This window comes from Salmo trutta, chromosome 30 (genome assembly GCF_901001165.1).
Source record: "Salmo trutta chromosome 30, fSalTru1.1, whole genome shotgun sequence".
In the NCBI taxonomy this organism is placed as follows: domain Eukaryota; kingdom Metazoa; phylum Chordata; class Actinopteri; order Salmoniformes; family Salmonidae; genus Salmo; species Salmo trutta.
In genome coordinates, this window is record NC_042986.1 from 7,766,796 (window position 1) to 7,785,971 (window position 19,176).

General features: G+C 47.0%; 1 protein-coding gene across 2 annotated transcripts in view; it reads left to right on the forward strand.

Annotated features, from left to right (window-relative positions):
* Nucleotides 1-19,176, forward strand: part of LOC115167815 (serine/threonine-protein kinase WNK2) — a 73,445-nt gene that overhangs the window by 44,186 nt on the left and 10,083 nt on the right. For both annotated transcript variants that reach the window (XM_029722449.1, XM_029722450.1), the window contains exons 6-18: nt 117-205; nt 526-745; nt 1,247-1,565; nt 1,821-1,939; nt 2,161-2,361; nt 2,717-6,502; nt 6,950-6,993; nt 7,350-7,488; nt 7,636-7,752; nt 8,005-8,106; nt 12,664-12,712; nt 16,326-16,487; nt 16,880-19,158. In XM_029722449.1, coding sequence (XP_029578309.1) covers nt 117-205; nt 526-745; nt 1,247-1,565; nt 1,821-1,939; nt 2,161-2,361; nt 2,717-6,502; nt 6,950-6,993; nt 7,350-7,488; nt 7,636-7,752; nt 8,005-8,106; nt 12,664-12,712; nt 16,326-16,487; nt 16,880-19,158 — 7,626 coding nt within the window. The remainder of the gene's footprint in view (nt 1-116; nt 206-525; nt 746-1,246; nt 1,566-1,820; nt 1,940-2,160; nt 2,362-2,716; nt 6,503-6,949; nt 6,994-7,349; nt 7,489-7,635; nt 7,753-8,004; nt 8,107-12,663; nt 12,713-16,325; nt 16,488-16,879; nt 19,159-19,176) is intronic.

The following is a 19,176-nucleotide window of genomic DNA, read 5'->3' on the forward strand; positions in this document are numbered from 1 at the left end:
TGAAGTAGCACAGGAGTCCCATCTAAAGTATATTACTGTCTGTGTAGGACGGAGTAGTCCATCATCTATATCATTGTCCGTTCTGTCACCTCACCCTCTCCCCTCTCTGTCTACAGGGTATAAAACCAGCCAGCTTCGATAAAGTCAACGACCCAGAGATCAAAGAGATCATCGGGTGCTGCATCCGCCAGGACAAGAGTCAGAGGCAAGTGGTTTGACCTCTCTCGACCCCCTTCCCGCTCTCTCTCTCATAGTAATGGGAGGAGTTGCAATGCCTTTTGCAAACCTTGCTAAACAGCAGAGCGCTTGTAAAAAAAAAAAAAGTCTAGTGGTTAGTGCCGCTGACCCCGGGAACATATACCAGAGTGGGCATGGGTTCAGCTCCAGCCCGCTGCCCTTCTGACTCGCCCTTCTCCTACCTTTCCTGTCATCTGTTCTTCACTGTCCTATCCAATAAAAGCCACACATTGTTTGGGAAAGAAGTGGGCATTTGTTCCGAGCTTGATGTGTTCTCTCTGTCTGCAGGCTGTCCATCCGGGACCTGTTGACCCATGCGTTCTTCGGGGAGGACACAGGGGTGCGTGTGGAGCTGGCGGAGGAAGACACGGGCTGTCAGGACTGCCTGGCCCTCAGGATCTGGGTGGAGGAGCCAAAGAAGCTGAAGGGAAAACACAAAGACAATGAGGCCATCGAGTTCAGCTACGACCTGGAGAACGACAGCGCAGAGGAGGTGGCTTCGGAGATGGTGAGATTAGGAGGAGAAACAGATAGGGAGAGGGAGGCAGAAAGAGAAATGGTGAGACACTGATACCTTATTCACACCTTGGTGCAGACCCAGACTGTATCCTGCAGGCTCTGATATTTTCTTTTTAGATTGTCCTTTCTGGCATGGCCCCAGGCTAGAACAGTACAGTAAAGGTTGGCTCGGCTCAGCACATTAGTGTGAAAATGATAGAAGAGAGAGCAGTGCAGGACGGAGCAGGAATAACTAGGACCTCTGTTGAACGAACTACAGGGTATGTGGGAGGGCTATAGGAAAGGTGTGATCTATTAGAGTCCACTGCTTATTAATCAAGGTTTCCTTGCTAGTCGTTGCCTCCAACCTACATTCCCTCGCCGTGCTTTCAACTTTTTCTCTCTGCCTATCTATCGCTCTCTCTCTCCACCTACCCTCTCTCTCGCTCTCTCTCCTCTGTCTACCCTCTCTCTGTCTACCCACCACCCCTCACCCTCCTCCTCTATCCAGGTGAAGTCAGGCTTCTTCCACGAGAGTGATGCTAAGGTGGTGGGTAAATCCATCCGCGACCGCGTCACGCTCATCAAGAAGTCCCGTGAGAGACGCCAGCAGCAGCTGCTCCAACAGCAGCAAGGCTTTGATGAGAGACGGGACTCCACCCTCACCTCCGCCACCTGCTCTCACCTCTCCTCCCTGGGGCCTGGGGTGGCTGGGCTGACAGGGGGAGGTGGAGGAGGGCAGGGGGAGGTTGAGGAGCTACCAGAGGTGGATCAGCATGTGAAGCAACAGCAGCAGATCCACAGTGGGAATCCTCTGAGCCTGCCCAAAGGTACAACAGCAGACCAATATGCCATCAATCAGAGGCTTGTAGAGATTTGTTTACGGTGCAAGACTGTATACTGTGTTTCCCTACTGACTGTGCTGGGTTAGATATCAGCAACGAAGTGGAATATTAAGATAAACATATTATTTGGTTGCAGAAAGTCCTAGAATAGGATATAATGATAATTATATTATTTTCCTTATCCCCAAAGTAGCGTTTGTCTAGACTCCTATTTTACTCTTGCCCTTGTATTTACTCCAGGAGGTGAGAGCATTGGCTCAGCCAGCTGTGAATCCTATACCAGTGGCCAGAGCCAGGCATACCCACAGCAAGGGGAGTCATACGTGCTCTCTCAACCCAGCCTCCCTGCTGCTGCCTCGGTGAGTATATGGCATCCCAAAGGACACCCTATTCCCTATGTAGTGGACTACTTTTGACTAGGGCCAAAAGTAGTGCACTATGTAGAGAATAGGGTGCCATTTGGAACATACATCATATTATAGTTGTTCCTGTTTTGGAAAATCTAGTTTACAAAGAGATTGATATCTTATCGCCAACCTTTTAATCATGCTCAATTGTGTTGTCTGTTATCTATTTTTAGGCAATTTTGGCCCACCACGAAATGCTCCCGATTGGTCAGAGCGGAGGAGTTCCGAACGTGCCTATTGGTCAAAGTGGTGGGATTTCCGCCATGTGCATCGGTCAAAGCAGTGGTGGGGCACCTGTTGGTCAGCAGACTTACGTTCAGCCTGTTGCTATGGCAACGCAAGTCTCACCAGGTGTACCACAGCAGTATTCTCAGGTGAGTGACTCTCGATCCCGTTCAACTCTCTTAACATCTCCCTAACATCTCTTTTCTACTGGACAAAACAAGTTTGAACCTTGATATATTCCGAATAGCTTTTAATCAATCCACGTAACTATTTTATCAGATGTGCTTTAACGATAATAAAAACGTTAATAATCTTCATCATGACAATGCTTTCATGTCCTCTAAAGAATGTGTGTAATCCTTTGATAATTAATGTCTGCCCTTTATTCAATACTTACTCTTACCTCCTCTCTTTACCTCAATCTCCCCCTACCTGCCCTCTCACCATAACTCCATCTGACCATGTCCCTGTCACCCCATGATGGTTATCTTCACACCATCTCAGTCATACCATTCAGATGGATCACAGATCGCACCAATGGCCCCTTCCCAGTCCTGCGCACCCACAGTCTCGCCCCAAGCCCAGCTTAACATTCTTCCAGCTCCCATTTCAGTGGGAGACCCAACAGCACTAGTGGGGGTTGGTGGCATGGAGGCCATGATCCCTCTCCCACAACAGACCCAGGCCAATGTCACTCCTAACATCATGCAGGCCTCTGACATCCAGATGACACCCCAGCCTTTAACCCAGCAAGCACAGCCTTTCATGATCACCCAACAGCAGACCATTGTTCAACAACAACAGTTACTGATGGAGCCACAGCAGCAGCAAATGGAGGCTCAACAAACCACCCTGCTTCAGCAGCAACAACCACACCAACAACAACAGGCCAATGTAATTCCCCAGAAGGCGGTACTGATACAGCAACATATAGAGCAGCAGCAGCAGACTATAGCAATCCAACAGCAGCAAACTACTGAGCTTCAGCAGCAAGTGTATGTGCAGCAAGCTTTGGTTCAGCAGCAGCAGCAAATGCAACAGCATCCTCAGCAGCAGGCCTTACTACCACAACAACAATCAATGGACCAACAGCAGCAACAACAACAGGCATTGTCATTACAGCAAGTGGATCAAACCCAAGCCTATGTGCAACCACCGCTAAACGACCTACAACAGCAGCAACAACTGCAACAGCAGCAAACATTGTTACTACACCAGCAGCACCAGATTGAACATCAGCAACAACAACAAGCGATGTTACTAGAACAACAACAGCAAGTGTACATACAACAGCAGCTTGAGCAACAGCAGCAACAGGCGTTGCTACAAAAGCAACAACAGGCACGACTACAACAGCACCAACTGGAGCAACAGCAAGCGCTGTTACAGCAGCAAATATTTGAGCAACAGCAGCAGCAAGCGATGTTACAGCAGCAGCAACAAGAGCAGCAGCAACAGCAAGCCTTAAAGCAACAGCAACAACAGGCGCAACTACAGCAGCAACAGCTGGAGCAACAGCAAGCGCTGTTGCAACAACAGCAGTTCGAGCAACAGCAGCAGCAAGCGCTCCTACAGCAGCAACAACAACTGGAGGCTCACCAAGCGAGCCAGATCCAACAACAACCAGAAATGGATCTACAACAGCAGCAACCACTGCATCAACAACAGCAAGCTGTGCTGCAACCACCGACCCAACTACAACAACAGGCGGTCGTCAGTCATCCAATCGACTCACAGCAAGCTGTGCTACAGCAACAGTTGGAACAACAGCAAGCCCTGCTACAACAGCAACAGCTTCAGCAGCAACGAGCAGTTTTACAGCAGCAGCAATTGGAGCAACAGCAACAACAGGCACAACTGCAACAGCAGCTGGAGCTACAACAGCAGCAAGCTTTGTTACAACAACAGATCGAACAACAACGGCAACAGCAGGCGTTGCTACATCAACAACAAGCGGAGAGACTGCACCAACAGGCTTTGCTACAACAGCAGCAGCAACAGATTCAACAACAGCAAGAGACTGGGCAACCGCAGCAGCAAACCGCCAATATTCAGTTACAACAAAGCGAGAAACAAGAGACCACTTTGATTCAGCAACAATGTGAGCAGTTGCAAGCTTTGATTCAACAGCAACAAATTGACGTGTGTTTGTTGCAACAACAACAACAACAGCAAAACACTGCTATGTTTCCACCTAGTCACACTAGCCTAACGCAGCAGCAGGTGACAGAACAACAGCAAGTAGCGCTGATACAACAGCAACAACAACAACAGCAGCAGCAACAACAACAAGCTGTATTACTGGAGCAACAACAACAAGCGTATGTTGTCCAGCAACAACAGCAGGGCCATCAGAGCTCTGTCATTGAACCTCCGCCTCAGATCCCCCTTGTAGCCCCAACCCTACCAGCAGCAGAGGTTATACAGGCCATGCAGGTCCAAGCTCAGATGGCTGCCCAAGCCCAGGGTCAGGGAGCCAAACCTGTAGCCGTTCAGCCACAGATTCCCAGCCAGGCTCCACCGACTGTAGTGCAAGCCCATGCCCAAGTCCTGGCCCAGATTCAAGCTCAGAATGAAGCTCACCCTCAGAGCCCGGGCCATTTCCCAATCCCAGTACTCCAGGCCCAGCCTCCACTCAAAGCCCAGCCCCAGATGATCGAGGTCCAGATTCCACCTCACGTGGTGGCCCCGATCCAGGCACCAAGTCCTCCGATCCCTATCCAGTCCCAGGCTCCTCTAGTACAGGCTATCCATCAGATCCCAGCTCAAATACAGACCCAGGCTTCAGTGCAGTCACTCATCCAGCAGACTCCCCAGCCTCTGCATCCAACCCAAGCTTTGAATCCGATTCCAGCAGTTGTTGAGACTAAGATGATGCCTCCTATGAGGCAGAGTCCAACCCTGGCCCAACCCCAACCTCCAGTCTCAATAACCCCCATGCACAGCCAGATCCAAGCCCAACCCCAGCACGAGTCTCCAGTGCAGCCCAGTGTTCAGCTCCCAGGTCTAGCGCAGCCTCAACTCCGCCCCCATGCTCCAGCTGTACTACTGGCACCGCAGTATGTCACTACACCTCAGCCCACCCAACAGCAAGCCATACAGCCAGTCCTGCAACAACATCAGGACATCACACAACAAGTTACCCAGCAACAGCAGCAGGTACTGTTGGAGCAACAGCAGTCCATGGTGCAGTACCAGCAGATGATGCTGTCTCCTGGATCTGTTGGTGTTGGAACTGTCATGGCGCCCCCTGCCTCCACAGTCATAGACCCTACCACCTTGGTCTCTGCTTCGCCTCAACACATACAACAACAGACCGGGCAAGTGTATAACCAAGGCCAGCAGGTACAGCTACAACCACAAGTACAGCCTGTCCCACAGCCACAACAGCAGCAACTGCAAGTAACAGGATGCCCAGCTGTGGTGCAGCCGTTAAACCAACACATACCTCAGGCCCAGTCTAAATCTATGCTGCCTCAACCCATTCCCATGGAGCAATACCAACAGCAACAGCTGGTGCAACAGGTTCCACAAGTCGTACAACAGAAACTCCCAGAGCAGCTTCAGGCTCAGACAACCCCAGCACCAATTCAGCAGGCTCTGCAGTCTCAGCATCAGCAAGTCTCAATTCCCGACCCAAGTCAACTGGCTTATCAGCTTCCTCAGATCCCCCCACATCTGTTGCCCCAGCAGCCCACTGTTAACCCAGCACAGACAGCATCCCCCAGTAACGTGCCCCAGCTCGGGACTCAGACTAGAGCACTACCCTTGTACAGTCAGGTAGTAGCAGGAGCAGGAGGTCCGCCACCATCCCCCCAGCACCAAGCTCAGCTGACACAGTCGCTACCCACCCACACACACACCCAGATGGCCATGCAAGCTCAGGCACACACCCAGACACTGGCCCAAGCGCATGCCCACACCCAGACCCAGCTCGCTGAGGCCGCATTGGCGGACTCCACCACCGAGCAACAGCCCCCTCTGAATCCTCCCCAGGCTCCTTCCCTCCATCTTCCACAGATGCCCCCCAGTCCTTCTCATACATCGTCTCACCCCCACCCTGCCTTTCTGCCACCCCTCCATCCTGCTACCCCTGGCCCAGAGACCCAGCCCACCCCACCAGAGAGCCAACTAACCCTGTCTGGCCTGGCTGATGTCCCCTCGGGCCCGACCTCTCCCCAGGCTGTTGCCGCCGCTGCCCAGCCCCTTGATTCTAACGCCCCCTCGCTGCTGCACCCCACCTCAACCTCGCTCCAAGACTGTGACCCTGCTCTGCTGGGCATTGCTCAGGTACAGAAGTGCACGCCACTCTACCACTACTGTATACTGTTCCACTACTACACTATCTTCATCCAATATCCAGCCGGTTCTAGAAGGGTGTATACAGTAGAGTATTCCGAGGGCCACACCCTTTTTGAATCACAATAAAACACATTATTTTTGTTTCGTTTTGAAGGAAATTGCCTTTTACTCAGTTACGCTAAGTACGTTTGTATGGTATTTGTTCTGATTTAAAGTAACCAGTACGACATCAACCAGATCCAGTGTTTTTTCCTTTAACTTACATTAAAATAGGTCCATTTTTGTTCAATTTCTTATTTCAGTTGTTCAATTTTATTTGTATCAGTCAACTAATGGTTTGGTATGTATTTTTTCTTTGTGGGTTTTTGCTGTTTTCTGTATGTCGGTATGTATTTGTATGTGCGTTGGTCTGTCTGTATTTATGTGGCTCTACAGGAGAGTCCAAACCAGTCTGGCACAGAGAGACACTCCTCTTCAGGGTATGTGTCACATCACTACTCTCAACGTCGGCCCCAATTTACTTCCTTGCTCTTGCCCCCGGCCCTATCAGGTCAATGTTTGCAGATCAATAAGTTTGAAGTGATATGGTGGAAGCTACACCACTACACTACTTAAACCTTTCCAGAACCTTCCGATCTGCAAACATCCAAAGGTTAGGACCAAGGGGAAGGGCTAGGGACCGGTTGTCATTGTTCGTTTGTTTTTTTGTTTTGAATGTCAAGCCCTCCATGTTAGAAAAGGCTATGCCCACCACTGTACATGGAGTACTATTTTTTGGACCATCAATGTTCATGTGTTGTGCATGATTCTTGCTTGTCTGACACCTCTCTCACAGTGCTGTTCCAGCCAATGGGGATGGGGATCTACAGATGTTGTTAGCCAATGGAAAACTAGAGAGGGTGAAGTCTCAGAGGAGATTGTCCTATCGGGGGGCAGAAAAAGGATCACATGCATTTCAACTGAGTATGATCCAGGTATAGTATCCCTGATAATATGAATCCCTCTCAGGATGTAAAAGGTTTACAATAAATTGTCATGTCCAAGAAGTTGTCAAGTCCAAGAAGTTATCATGTCCAAGACATTGAACAGAACAACATGGTTTATCTTCCTGTGCTCCGTAGGTGTCTGGCTCTGGGGACAACATGGTGGAGTGTCAGCTGGAAACCCACAGCAACAAGATGGTCACCTTTAAGTTCGACACTGAGGGAGACGCACCTGAAGACATCGCAGATTACATGGTGACTAGACCAACAGGCAGTTATACATGGAAGTTGCATGGGATTATTGCACCGCAAACTTCTACCTGTTTCGATATATTAGATATGAATATATGATTATTCTATATTGGATGGGATGATGGTTTTTGCGGCAAGCATTCTCATTTGGACTAACACCCAGTTCGCCATGCAGCTTGTGTTTGGTCCATTGAGTTTGGTTTTAAAAATATATATATTGTGTATCAATTTGTGTATCTGTAATGTCTTGTGTAGGTGGAGGAGGATTTTGTCCTTGAGTCAGAGAAAGATACATTTGTGGAAGAGCTGAGGACCATTGTCAAGAGAGCTCAGGAAATTCTCCTCGCACATCAACAGGTCTGGTTTGAAAACATTGGTTATGTCCCAAATGGCACCATAATACCTATTGCCTACATCAGGGGTTCTCAGAGTGGGGTCTGCTGGGTTCTCAAAGTGGGTGCTGTGGAGGTACTGCAGGGGGTCCATGTCCAGATAAATACACTACATGACCAAAAGTATGCTCGTCGAACATCTCATTCCAAAATCATGGGCATTAAGATGGAGTTGGTCCCTCCCTTTGCTGCTATAACAGCCTCCACTCTTCTGGGAAAGCTTTCCACTATATGTTGGAACATTGCTGCGGAGACTTGCTTCCATTCAGCCACGAGCATTAGTGAGGTCGGGCACTGATGTTGGGCGATTAGGCCTGGCTCGCAGTTGGCGTCCCAATTCATCCCAAAGGTTTTCAGTGAGGTTGAGCTCAGGGCTCTTTGCAGGCCCGTCAAGTTCATCCACACTGACCTCGACAAACCATTTCTGTATGGATTTCGCTTTGTGCACTTTTGCCACAAAGTTGGAAGCACAGAATCGTCTAGAATGTCATTATATGCTGTAGCGTTTAGATTTCCCTTCACTGGAACTAAGGGGCCTAGCCCAAACCATGAAAAACAGTGCAGACCATTATTCCTCCTCCATCAAACTTTACAGTTGGCACTATGCATTGAGGCAGGTAGTGTTCTCCTGGCATCCGCCAAACCCAGATTTGTCCGTCGGACTGCCAGATGGTGAAGCGTGATTCGTTACTCCAGAGAACACGTTTCCACTGCTCCAGAGTCCAATGGCGGCGAGCTTTACACCACTCCAGCTGACGCTTGGCATGTGCATGGTGATCGGCCATGGAAACCCATTTCATGAAGCTCCCGACGAACAGTTATTGTGCTGACGTTGCGTCCAGATTCAGTTTAGAATTTGGTAGTGAGTGTTGCAACCAAGGACAGACGATTTTTTACGCGCTTCAGCACTCTGCGGTCCAGTACAAGCCTACCACTTCTCGGCTCAGCCGTTGTTTCTCCTAGACGTTTCCACTTCACAAAAACAGCACTTACAGATGACCGGGGCAGCTCTAGCAGTGCAGAAATTTGACGAACTGACTTGTTAGAATAGGTGGCATCCTATGACGGTGCCATGTACGGGCCATTCTACTGCTAATATTTGTCTATGGTGATTGCATGACTGTGTGCTCGATTTTATACACCTGTCAGCAACGGGTGTGGCTGAAATGGCCATATCCAGTAATTTGAAAGGGTGTCCACATACTTTAGGCCATGTAGTGTGCGTGTGTATAATACATACATACATACACACACACACATACATACATACATACATACATACATACATACATACATACATACATACATACATACATACATACATACATACATACATACATACATACATACATACATACATACATACATACATACATACATACATACATACATACATACATACATACAGTTCAATTCGGAAGTTTACATACACTTATAGTATAGGAGGACTAGTGGGAAGGAGGAGGGAGTTTAAATACATTTAAACTCCGTTTTTCACAATTCCTGACTTTTAATCCTAGTAAAAATTCCCTGTCTTAGGTCAGTTAGGATCACCACTTTATTTTAAGAATGTGAAATGTCAGAATAATAGTAGAGAGAATGATTTCTTTCAGCTTTTATTTCTTTCATCACATTCCCAGTGGGACATAAATTTATATACACTCAATTAGTATTTGGTAGCATTGCCTTTAAATTGTCTAAACCTGGGTCAAACGTTTCGGGTAGCCTTCCACAAGCTTCCCACAATAAGTTGGGTGAATTTTGGCCCATTCCTCCTGACAGGGCTGGTGTAACTGAGTCAGGTTTGTAGGCCTCCTTGCTCGCACACGCTTTTTCAGTTCTGCCCACAGATTTTCTATGGGATTGAGGTCAGGGCTTTGTGATTGCCACTCCAATACATTGACTTTGTTGTCCTTAAGCCATTTTGCCACAACTTTGGAAGCATGCTTGGGGTCATTGTCCATTTGGAAGGACCATTTGCGACCAAGCTTTAACTTCCTGACTGATGTCTTGAGATGTTGCTTCAATATATCCACATCATTTTCCTTTCCTCATGATGCCATCTATTTTGTGAAGTGCACCAGTCCCTCCTGCAACAAAGCACCCCCACAACATGATGCTGCCATTCCCGTGCTTCACGGTTGGGATGGTGTTCTTCAGCTTGCAAGCCTCCCTTTTTTTCCTCCAAACATAACGATGGTCATTATGAGGACAGAGGACATTTCTTCAAAAAGTACTATCTTTGTCCCCATGTGCAGTTGCAAACCGTAGTCTGACTTTTTTATGGCGGTTTTGGAGCAGTGGCTTCTTCCTTGCTGAGCGGCCTTTCAGGTTATGTCGATATAGAACTCCTTTTACTGTGGATATAGATACTTTTGTACCTGTTTCCTCCAGTATCTTCACAAGGTCCTTTGCTGTTGTTCTGGAATTGATTTGCACTTTTCACACCAAAGTACGTTCATCTCTAGGAGACAGAATGCATCTCCTTCCTGAGCGCTATGACGGCTATGTGGTCCCATGGTGTTTATACTTGCGTACTATTGTTTGTACAGATGAACATGGTACCTTCAGGCATTTGGAAATTGCTCCCAAGGATGAACCAGACTTGTGGAGGTCTACAATTATTTTTCTCAGGTCTTGGCTGATTTCTTTTGATTTTCCCATGATGTCAAGCAAAGAGGCACTGAGTTTGAAGGTAGGCCTTGAAATACATCCACAGGTACACCTCCAATTGACTCAAATGATGTCAATTAGCCTATCAGAAGCTTCTAAAGCCATAACATCATTTTCTAGAATTTTCCAAGCTGTTTAAAGGCACAGTCAACTTAGTGTATGTAAACTTCTGACCCACTGGAATTGTGATACAGTGAAATAATCTGTCTGTAAACAATTGTTGGAAAAATTACTTGTGTCATGCACAAAGTAGATGTCCTAACCGACTTGCAAAACTATAGTTTGATAACCAGAAATCTGTGAAGTGGTTGAAAAATTAGTTTTAATGACTCCAACCTAAGTGTATGTAAACTTCTGACTTCAACTGTATGTATATATATCTATCTATCAATTACATACTTTTTTTAAATTAATATTTCTAACAGATTTATCATCTTTGAAATGCAAGAGAAAGGCCATATAATCAGATAGGAGTTTAGGCGTAATTTAGATTTTGGCCACCAGATTGAAGCAGGGTGTGCAAAGTTTCAGACTGATTCAGTGAAGCATTACATTACTACACTATATTTTGTATCAAGTCTGCCAGGAGTTATTCCAAATGAGTCGAATTGGTCAATTGATACATTTTCAAGTACATAACTATAGAGAACATACAAAAATGCAATGGTAATAAAAAATGTAAGCTTATACACTCCCAGGAATGTCATACATGATGGATAATTAGCTTCCCTACAGAAAAGACACTAACCTTCACCCATCTAGATGGCCGGGCAGGGTGGTTGTGGGGCCAGAGACAGCAGGGGTTCAAACTGTAGAACGCAGTTCCTACATTTGAATATAAAAATGGATTTTATCAAACAAAACTATGCTACCTTTTATCTCTGGGATCCTCAGGATGACAAATCAGAGCAAGATTACTGAATGTAAGCACATTATTTACCTTCAGAGGTGAATGTATCAAACCTGTCACTGTGATAAAAGCGTTTTGTTGTTGTGTGCTCTCCTCAAACAATAGCATGATATTTTTTCACTGTAATAGTAGAGGTTAAGATTTAAAACTGCAAAGTTTTCTCTCTGCCTCATGGCATGATATTAGCTCTACAGCTGCAACAACAACAAAAAATCCCTCTGCCCAATGACAAAATGTGTAGAATTGCAGGAAATTAGCTTGAAAACAGCACATTTTTCTCTCCGATGCCAAGAGGCTGGCTTTTAAAATGTTCCTTCTCTGGGCCTGAGACTTGGTTCGTCCAGCCAGGCCGAAGTCATAGTATGCTTTTTATTTAATTACATGTTTTAATCTCACTCGAGTTGTGTTCTGATTATGAGGGGGTCCCTGAAGAATTTGCTAACACAAAAGAGGTCCTGGGCCCCCAAAAGTTTGAGAACCCCTGCCCTACATGGTCAAAAGTAGTACAATATAAAGCGTATAGGATGCTTTTTGGGACGCAGCTCCGATATCCTTATGTAATGTCTGTTTGGCTCCTTTCTACTCTTAATCTTTAGACATACAGTTTGAAACACTGAACCCAGAACAGTGTACAGCCAGGGGTAAAGCATGTCTTGATCTCCATATTATGGTGCCTTGAAAACAGGTCCATGTAAAGTACTATCTGTCTGGTAATCTTATCTTACCGTTATGGAAACAATATGTCAGTAGCCATGTCCTATGTTATGGTGAACGCTGAACCTTCAGAGAGCTAATGTAATGGTGTATGGAGAACATACAGAGGCCCTTACCATAGCTAATGTAATGGAGCAACCATAGCTAATTGGATTGATTACAATGTCATTCAGCCTGTATGTATGTTAATATCGTCTGTTCTGTGTTTTCCTGTTGCCTGCCCAGACTGGATCTATGGAACAGCTGCATGTGAGCACTACAACAGGCACAGCAAGTGAGTTACTCCTCCCTCCTCCCTGGTTTTGTCCAAAATGGCAGCTACTATTGAGAAAGTTTTCAGACCCCTTGACATTTTCCACATTTTGTGATGTTACAGCCTTATTCTAAAATTGATTAAATCATTTTTCCCCCCTCAATCTACACAAAATACCACATAATAACAAAGCAAAAACAAGTTTAGACATTTTTGCTAATGAAAAAAAAATATGGAAATATCGCATTTACATAGCATTCACTCAGTACTTTGTTGAAGCCCCTTTGGCAGTGATTAAAGCCTCAAGTCTTCTTGGGTATGACACTCAAGCTCTGTCAGGTTGTCTGCACAGCTATTTTCAGGTCTCTCCAGAGAGGTTCAATCGGGTTCAAGTACAGGCTTTGGCTGGGCCACTCAAGGACATTCAGAGACTTGTCCCGAAGCCACTCCTGTGTTGCCTTGGCTGTGTGCTTAAAAAACATCCCCACAGCAGGATGCTGCCGCTACCATGCTTCCCCGTAGCGATGGTATTGGCCAGGTGATGAGTGGTGCCTGGTTTCCTCCAGATGTGACACTTGACATTTATGCCAAAGAGCTCAATCTTGCTTTCAACCTTGTTTCTCCTGGTCTGAGAGTCCTTTAAGTGCCTTTTGGCAAACTCTAAGCGGTCTGTCATGAGCCTTTTACTGAGGGGTGGCTTCCATCTGGCCACTCTACCATAAAGGCCTGATTGGTGTAGTGCTGCGGAGATGGTTGTCCTTCTGGAAGGTATTCCTGTCTCCACAGAGGAACTCTGGAGCTCTGTCAGAGTGACCATCAGGTTCTTGTTCACCTCCCAGACGAAGGACCTTCTCCCCCGATTGCTCAGTTTGGCCTGGCAGCCAGTTCTAGTATGAGTCTTGGTGGTTCCAAACTTCTTCCATTTAAGAATGATGGAGGCCACTGTGTTCTTGGGAACCTTCAATGCTCAGGAAATGTTTTTGTACCCTTCCCAGATCTGTGCCTCGACGCAACCCTTTTTCAGAGCTCTACGGACAATTCCTTTGACCTCATGGCTTGGCTTTTGCTCTGACATGCAAAGTCAACTGTGGGACCTTTATATAGACAGGTGTGTGCCATTCCAAATCATGTCCCAATCAATTGAATTTACCACAGGTGGACTCCAATCCAGTTGTAGAAACATCTCAAGGATGATCAATGGAAACAGGATGCACCTGAGCTCAAGTTCGACTCTCATAGTAAAGGGTCTGAATACTTATGTAAATAAGATATTTCTGTTTTGTTTTTTATAAATGTGCAAACATTTCTAAAAACCTGTTTTCGCTTTGTCATTATCAGGTGGTTGTGTGTAGATTGATGAGGGGGAAAAAAATGTTTAATCAATTTCAGAATATGACTGTAACGTAACAAAATTTGGAAAAAGTGATGCGGTCTGAATACTTTCCGAATGCACTTTAGGCCCTGGTCAATAGTAGTGCACTATATAGGGAATAGAGTGCAATTTGGGACTCGCCCCTCCTCCTTCCCACTAGTCCTCCTATACTATATGACCCTATGTAGGTCAGATAGATAGATAAGATCAAATAAATGCATAATTGTCCATTTTTACATTTTTGTAGTTGATTTTATTGCAACAAACATTTTACACAGTTCGATTGAAATGATATACCCTCTCTCTCCGTCTTCTAGTGGACTATAAATGGTCATGACATCTGGTGCTTTGCCAAATGGAGTAGCTCACTATTTTACAACATGATGTTAGATGGTTCCTCAGCCGGAAAGTAGTCCATGGGCAAGGATATATTGTAATCCATGGTTTGGTTTTCTTTAAACATCCATTACAAACTTCAGCTATGTATAGCCACATTTAGCAAATACATCTATGGTAGTGATAGGGGCATGTGAACATGTTTTTATTTATTTTTTGCCAAATCATCTTTAAGTAAATATGTTTTCAGGTGAGTTTGGTCACATGCACCTATCACTTTCATACATTCTTAGCTAGTGTTGGCTAAAGTTAGCTGAAGTTTGAAATGGCTGTTTAAAGAAAACAAACCATGGATTATGATTTCTCCAGGCCCATAGACTACTTTCAGGGTTAGGAACCATCTAACATCCTGTTGTAAAATAGTGAGCTACCCCTTTATAAAGGATGGCAAAAGGATTAAAGCATTATGAATGATGTCCGTGGTCACTAACCGGTCGAACATGATGGCGATCTCCAAGCCATTCCTAGTCGATCACCAAACATTTTTGTAAAAACACAACGACACGCCTTGCGTTCCTATTTTTTTATTTGTTTCATGCTGTTGGCTGTAGGTGCACTTGATTCAGCAGCCCTAGCGCTGAATCAGAAAGGCGAAGTGTTCCCATTTTGAACTATTTCATGTGTCTGAGGTAGAACTCCTCCTACCCGGCAGGCCCAGAGAGCAAATCAAGTGCACCTATAGGCCTACCACTGACCAATCAGATGGCTCAGATCACCGTGTCTGCACAGTTTCCTCACGACAGTGTAAAAAGAAGGCTCGAATGCACAGCAAAGTTGATAATGTGAGATTTCGAAACTGTTAAAAGCATGACTAGAGAGAGACTCAAATAATACAGAGAAGAGCTGCTGTTTTTATGAGTAAGTTCATGTTTAAGTTGTTATTCAGCACTGTCTTTGTTCAACAGTTTTATAAACCATAAAATGCATGTTCGCTCCTTCCAGTCACACTACAACCAACACTGCAGCTGCAATCAATGAGTACAGCAAAGTGTTTCAATAAACTTGTGTTGTTATTATTAGCGGCTTGTGTCTTTTTTAATATTGAGGAATATTTCACTTGCTCTGGTCATAGGAGTAACAACATGAATTGGTGCATGAGGCTGAAATAATGCTGCGCGACTTAAGTTTCATTATTACCTGGAAGACTGTGTCCCCTTTTCTCAGCGGAGAGAAGGGGATGGTGAGTCTGGGGAGATGCAGCCTCACCACTGCTCCCTCCCTCTCCTCAGGCTGACCATCAGATGCAGGCAATCACTCCAGTAAAAAAAAGAAGCTTATTATGCTCACTCAGCTGTGCCTCACAAGTAATACAACAAGTGATCTGTTTGTTTCCAGTGGGCTCATATACCTACAATTTTGAAGTATAATTTCAAAATGGTCTGGAAAGAACAACATTGGCAGGGCAACTCAAGCATAGCCAATATGCAGTGATAATGTATTGGGCCTATAGCCTACTGTACAAACCTAATTGCTACAGTACTGTTTTTGATTGGTTAATGTTGCATAGGCTTATATTTTTTAAGTCAGGTTTAAAACAAAATCTCAGCAGTAGATCTCGGCTTGCATTTTGACTTAAAGTGATCTTGACTCAGAAATGGTTGGTGACCACTGATCTATGTGGTTATAAAGTGTTTATGAAGGCTTCATTAAGCCTTGAAAGTAAAGTTATAGTTCATTCAAGTGGGACCTTTTCTATATTATTTCACTCTCTATCTGCCAGTTGTGCAGCTCCTTGTGATAAAGCGTTATTAATGATTCTGAATGATTTCCAAAACATCTATATAGGTTTTATAAAGTGTTTAAGGAAACCTTGAAAGTTATAGTTAGTTTAAAGTGGGACTTTTTATATATTATTTTATGTTCCAGTGGACTGGGCGCCTCAGTCGTCTCCGGTACGCAGATGGAGGTTCTTCATCAACCAGACCATCAGACACAGAGACTCCACGTCCAACCAGGGAGGAGCGTCCACCCCTCCACCTCTCTCGACCGGAGAGGTCAGGGTGCCCCAGTCTACAGACACTGACAGAGGTACAGTAACAGTATGCTTTGGTTAATGAAAGACACACCTGGTCAGTAATCTAACACAGGGCAGCAATACCCTTTTCACACTACCAAGCCCACCCCGAAAACAGTAGGGGTTGAAATATTTTCTGAACTGTCCTGTGCAGTTAGTGTCCTGCTCCAAAGGTGGGCTATGCACTGTACAGAACATGTTACAACCCCTTCTCCCATGTGCTGGTTTTAATATTGTCTTGTTGCATTGTCTTTTCCAACAACTATGGTGGAAGCGTAACCAGGCCAGCGTAGTACGGCTGGGCTCGGCTTAGCTGTGTTTGGCTCTGTCTGTTGAGTAACACCAACTAAACCTCTGTCCCTCCTCTCTCTGGTCTTGTGTGCTCTGATTGGTCGACGTACTTTAGAGGGGGGCGGAGGATCCCAGAGATCGGACTCCTCCTTCGCTGGAATGGTCTCCTCTCCTCCTCCCCGCTCCACGTCCACCCTGTGTGTCCCTGCCACCGCCTCCTCCCCCCCTGCCTCCACCTCCGCCTCCACCGTTTCTGCCCCTGCCTCCATGTCTGCCCCCCCAGCCCCTGCTGCCCCCGCTCCTGACACGACTGCCTCTGCTGCCTCTGACAGTAGGGTTTCTGCCCTGACTTCTAGTCTCGCTAGTGCAGTTGTTGCCTCAGTCCCACACCCAGTCCCCGCTGCCTCTGCTGGCCTAGGCCTAGACCTGCAGGCTTCCATTGATCAAACTTCCAGTGCCACCACAGCAACATCCACCATCCCAACCACCGCTGCCAACCTCCCAGTCCCTACCATGGTAGCTGCTTCTGCCACCATCGCGCCCACTAACACCCCCTCTCCAACTGAAGCTCTGACCTCCCCAGCTACTAGTGGGGGCTCTATGGTGAGCCAGGGCCAAGGACCAAGCCTGGGTGATGTAGTAAAGGTGGTCACCCTAGGACAGTGTGTTTCTGGAGGGGACCACTCATCCACTGGCTCAATCCACCCTCCAGTGGCTGTGGCTGCAGCCGTGGCCTCTCCTCCTGTTAGCCGTGCCGGTCTGGAGCAGCAGCAACAAACTCTGCCTCAGATGCAGTGCGTGGCAGCCCAGGCTCAGCCTCAAGTCCGGTTACAACAGCAACTCCAGACAGTGCAACAGGTACAGCAGCAGCAACCGCTCCTAGAACAACAACAACAACACCTGAAGACTGTGCAACTCCAACAGGTACAGCAACAACAGCAAGAGTACCAAGAGCAGATACAACTGCAGCAGCAGAAGCAGCAACACGCATTGCAACAATCTATTCAACAGTTGCAGATGCTGCAACAACTACAGCCACAACAACAGCAGCAGTCTGAGGTACATTTGCAGCCCCAGCTCAGTCACACAGAGCCGTTACAACAACAGTGTATGTCCCTGCAATCACAGACAGAGATGTTGCCGCTGGCACTACAGCAACAGACTCTGCAAATGCCTGTCCAAATGCAGAACGCGAAGTACAACGCACAGTTACACATGCAACAGCTACACCAGTTGCAACCACCACAGCAACAACAACCAGTCATTTCACAACAACAGGCAGCGATTGACTTGCAGCCACAGCATCAGCAACAGTTAGCTCTGCAACAAGCGCTGCATATTCAGCAGCAACAGCAAATGCTCCAGCAACAGCAGCAGCAACAACAGCAGCAACAACAACAGCAGCAGCAGCAACAACAGCAACAGCAGCAGCAACAACAGCAACAGCAGCAGCAGCAGCAACAGCAGCAACAGCAGCAACAGCAACAGCAGCAACAGCAGCTGTCAGTGAACCAACAGTATGTCCAACAACAATCAGTACAGCCACTAAACATGGCGCTGGTACAACAGCAAGCTCAACAACTCCCTCTAGAACAGACACAACAACTAGTACAGCAACATCAGCAGCAGCAGCAACAACAAAAACAACAAGAGGTTAACCCTCAGCAGCAGCAGGTGCCCCAGCAGGCTCCTCTCCAGAAGCAGCCGTCATTACAACAGTCAGAGTGGGAGAGGTCTACAGAGGAGGACAGTGTGACGGAGGATACAGGCAGTCACTCTGCCCCTCTACACCCCTCCTCAGACGTATCTCTGCCCCCTCTGCCCCTCAACATTAACACAACCTCCGATGCCCCCCTACCGCCCCTCACCCTGACCCCATCCCCAGTCCAACCATCCTCTGTGGCCGAGTCGGACAGCGAGGGCCCTCCCAAAATCGAGTTTGTAGACAACCGCATTAAGACTCTGGATGAAAAGCTAAGGAACTTGTTGTATCAGGAGTATAGTAGTGGGGCAGCTGTGACGGGGGGAGCTGCTGTGGCTTCTACCGCAGGGGCCACCGCAGTGTCAGCAGCCTCCACATCGGTAGGAGGGGATGAATCCTCGGAGCCGCACTCGCTCCAACCCTCCTCCTTCCCTCCTCCCGTGTTGTCCTCCTCAGACACCTCTCCTCACTCCTCCTCCTCCACCACCTCCTCCACCACCTCCCGCTCCTCCTCCACCTCTCCTGACCTGGAAAGGGGGAGAGGAGTGGGGGAGGAGGCTCCACCAGCAAGCCCGGTGGAGCAGCAGCCCGGCCCGTCTCTCTCCTCTGCCTCCCTCGCTTCCTCCCTCCTTGCCTCCCCACACGGAGACTCGGCCGGGCCCCCGCCTATCCCTGGAGAACCCACCGTTTTTGTAAGTAAGGTCCACATA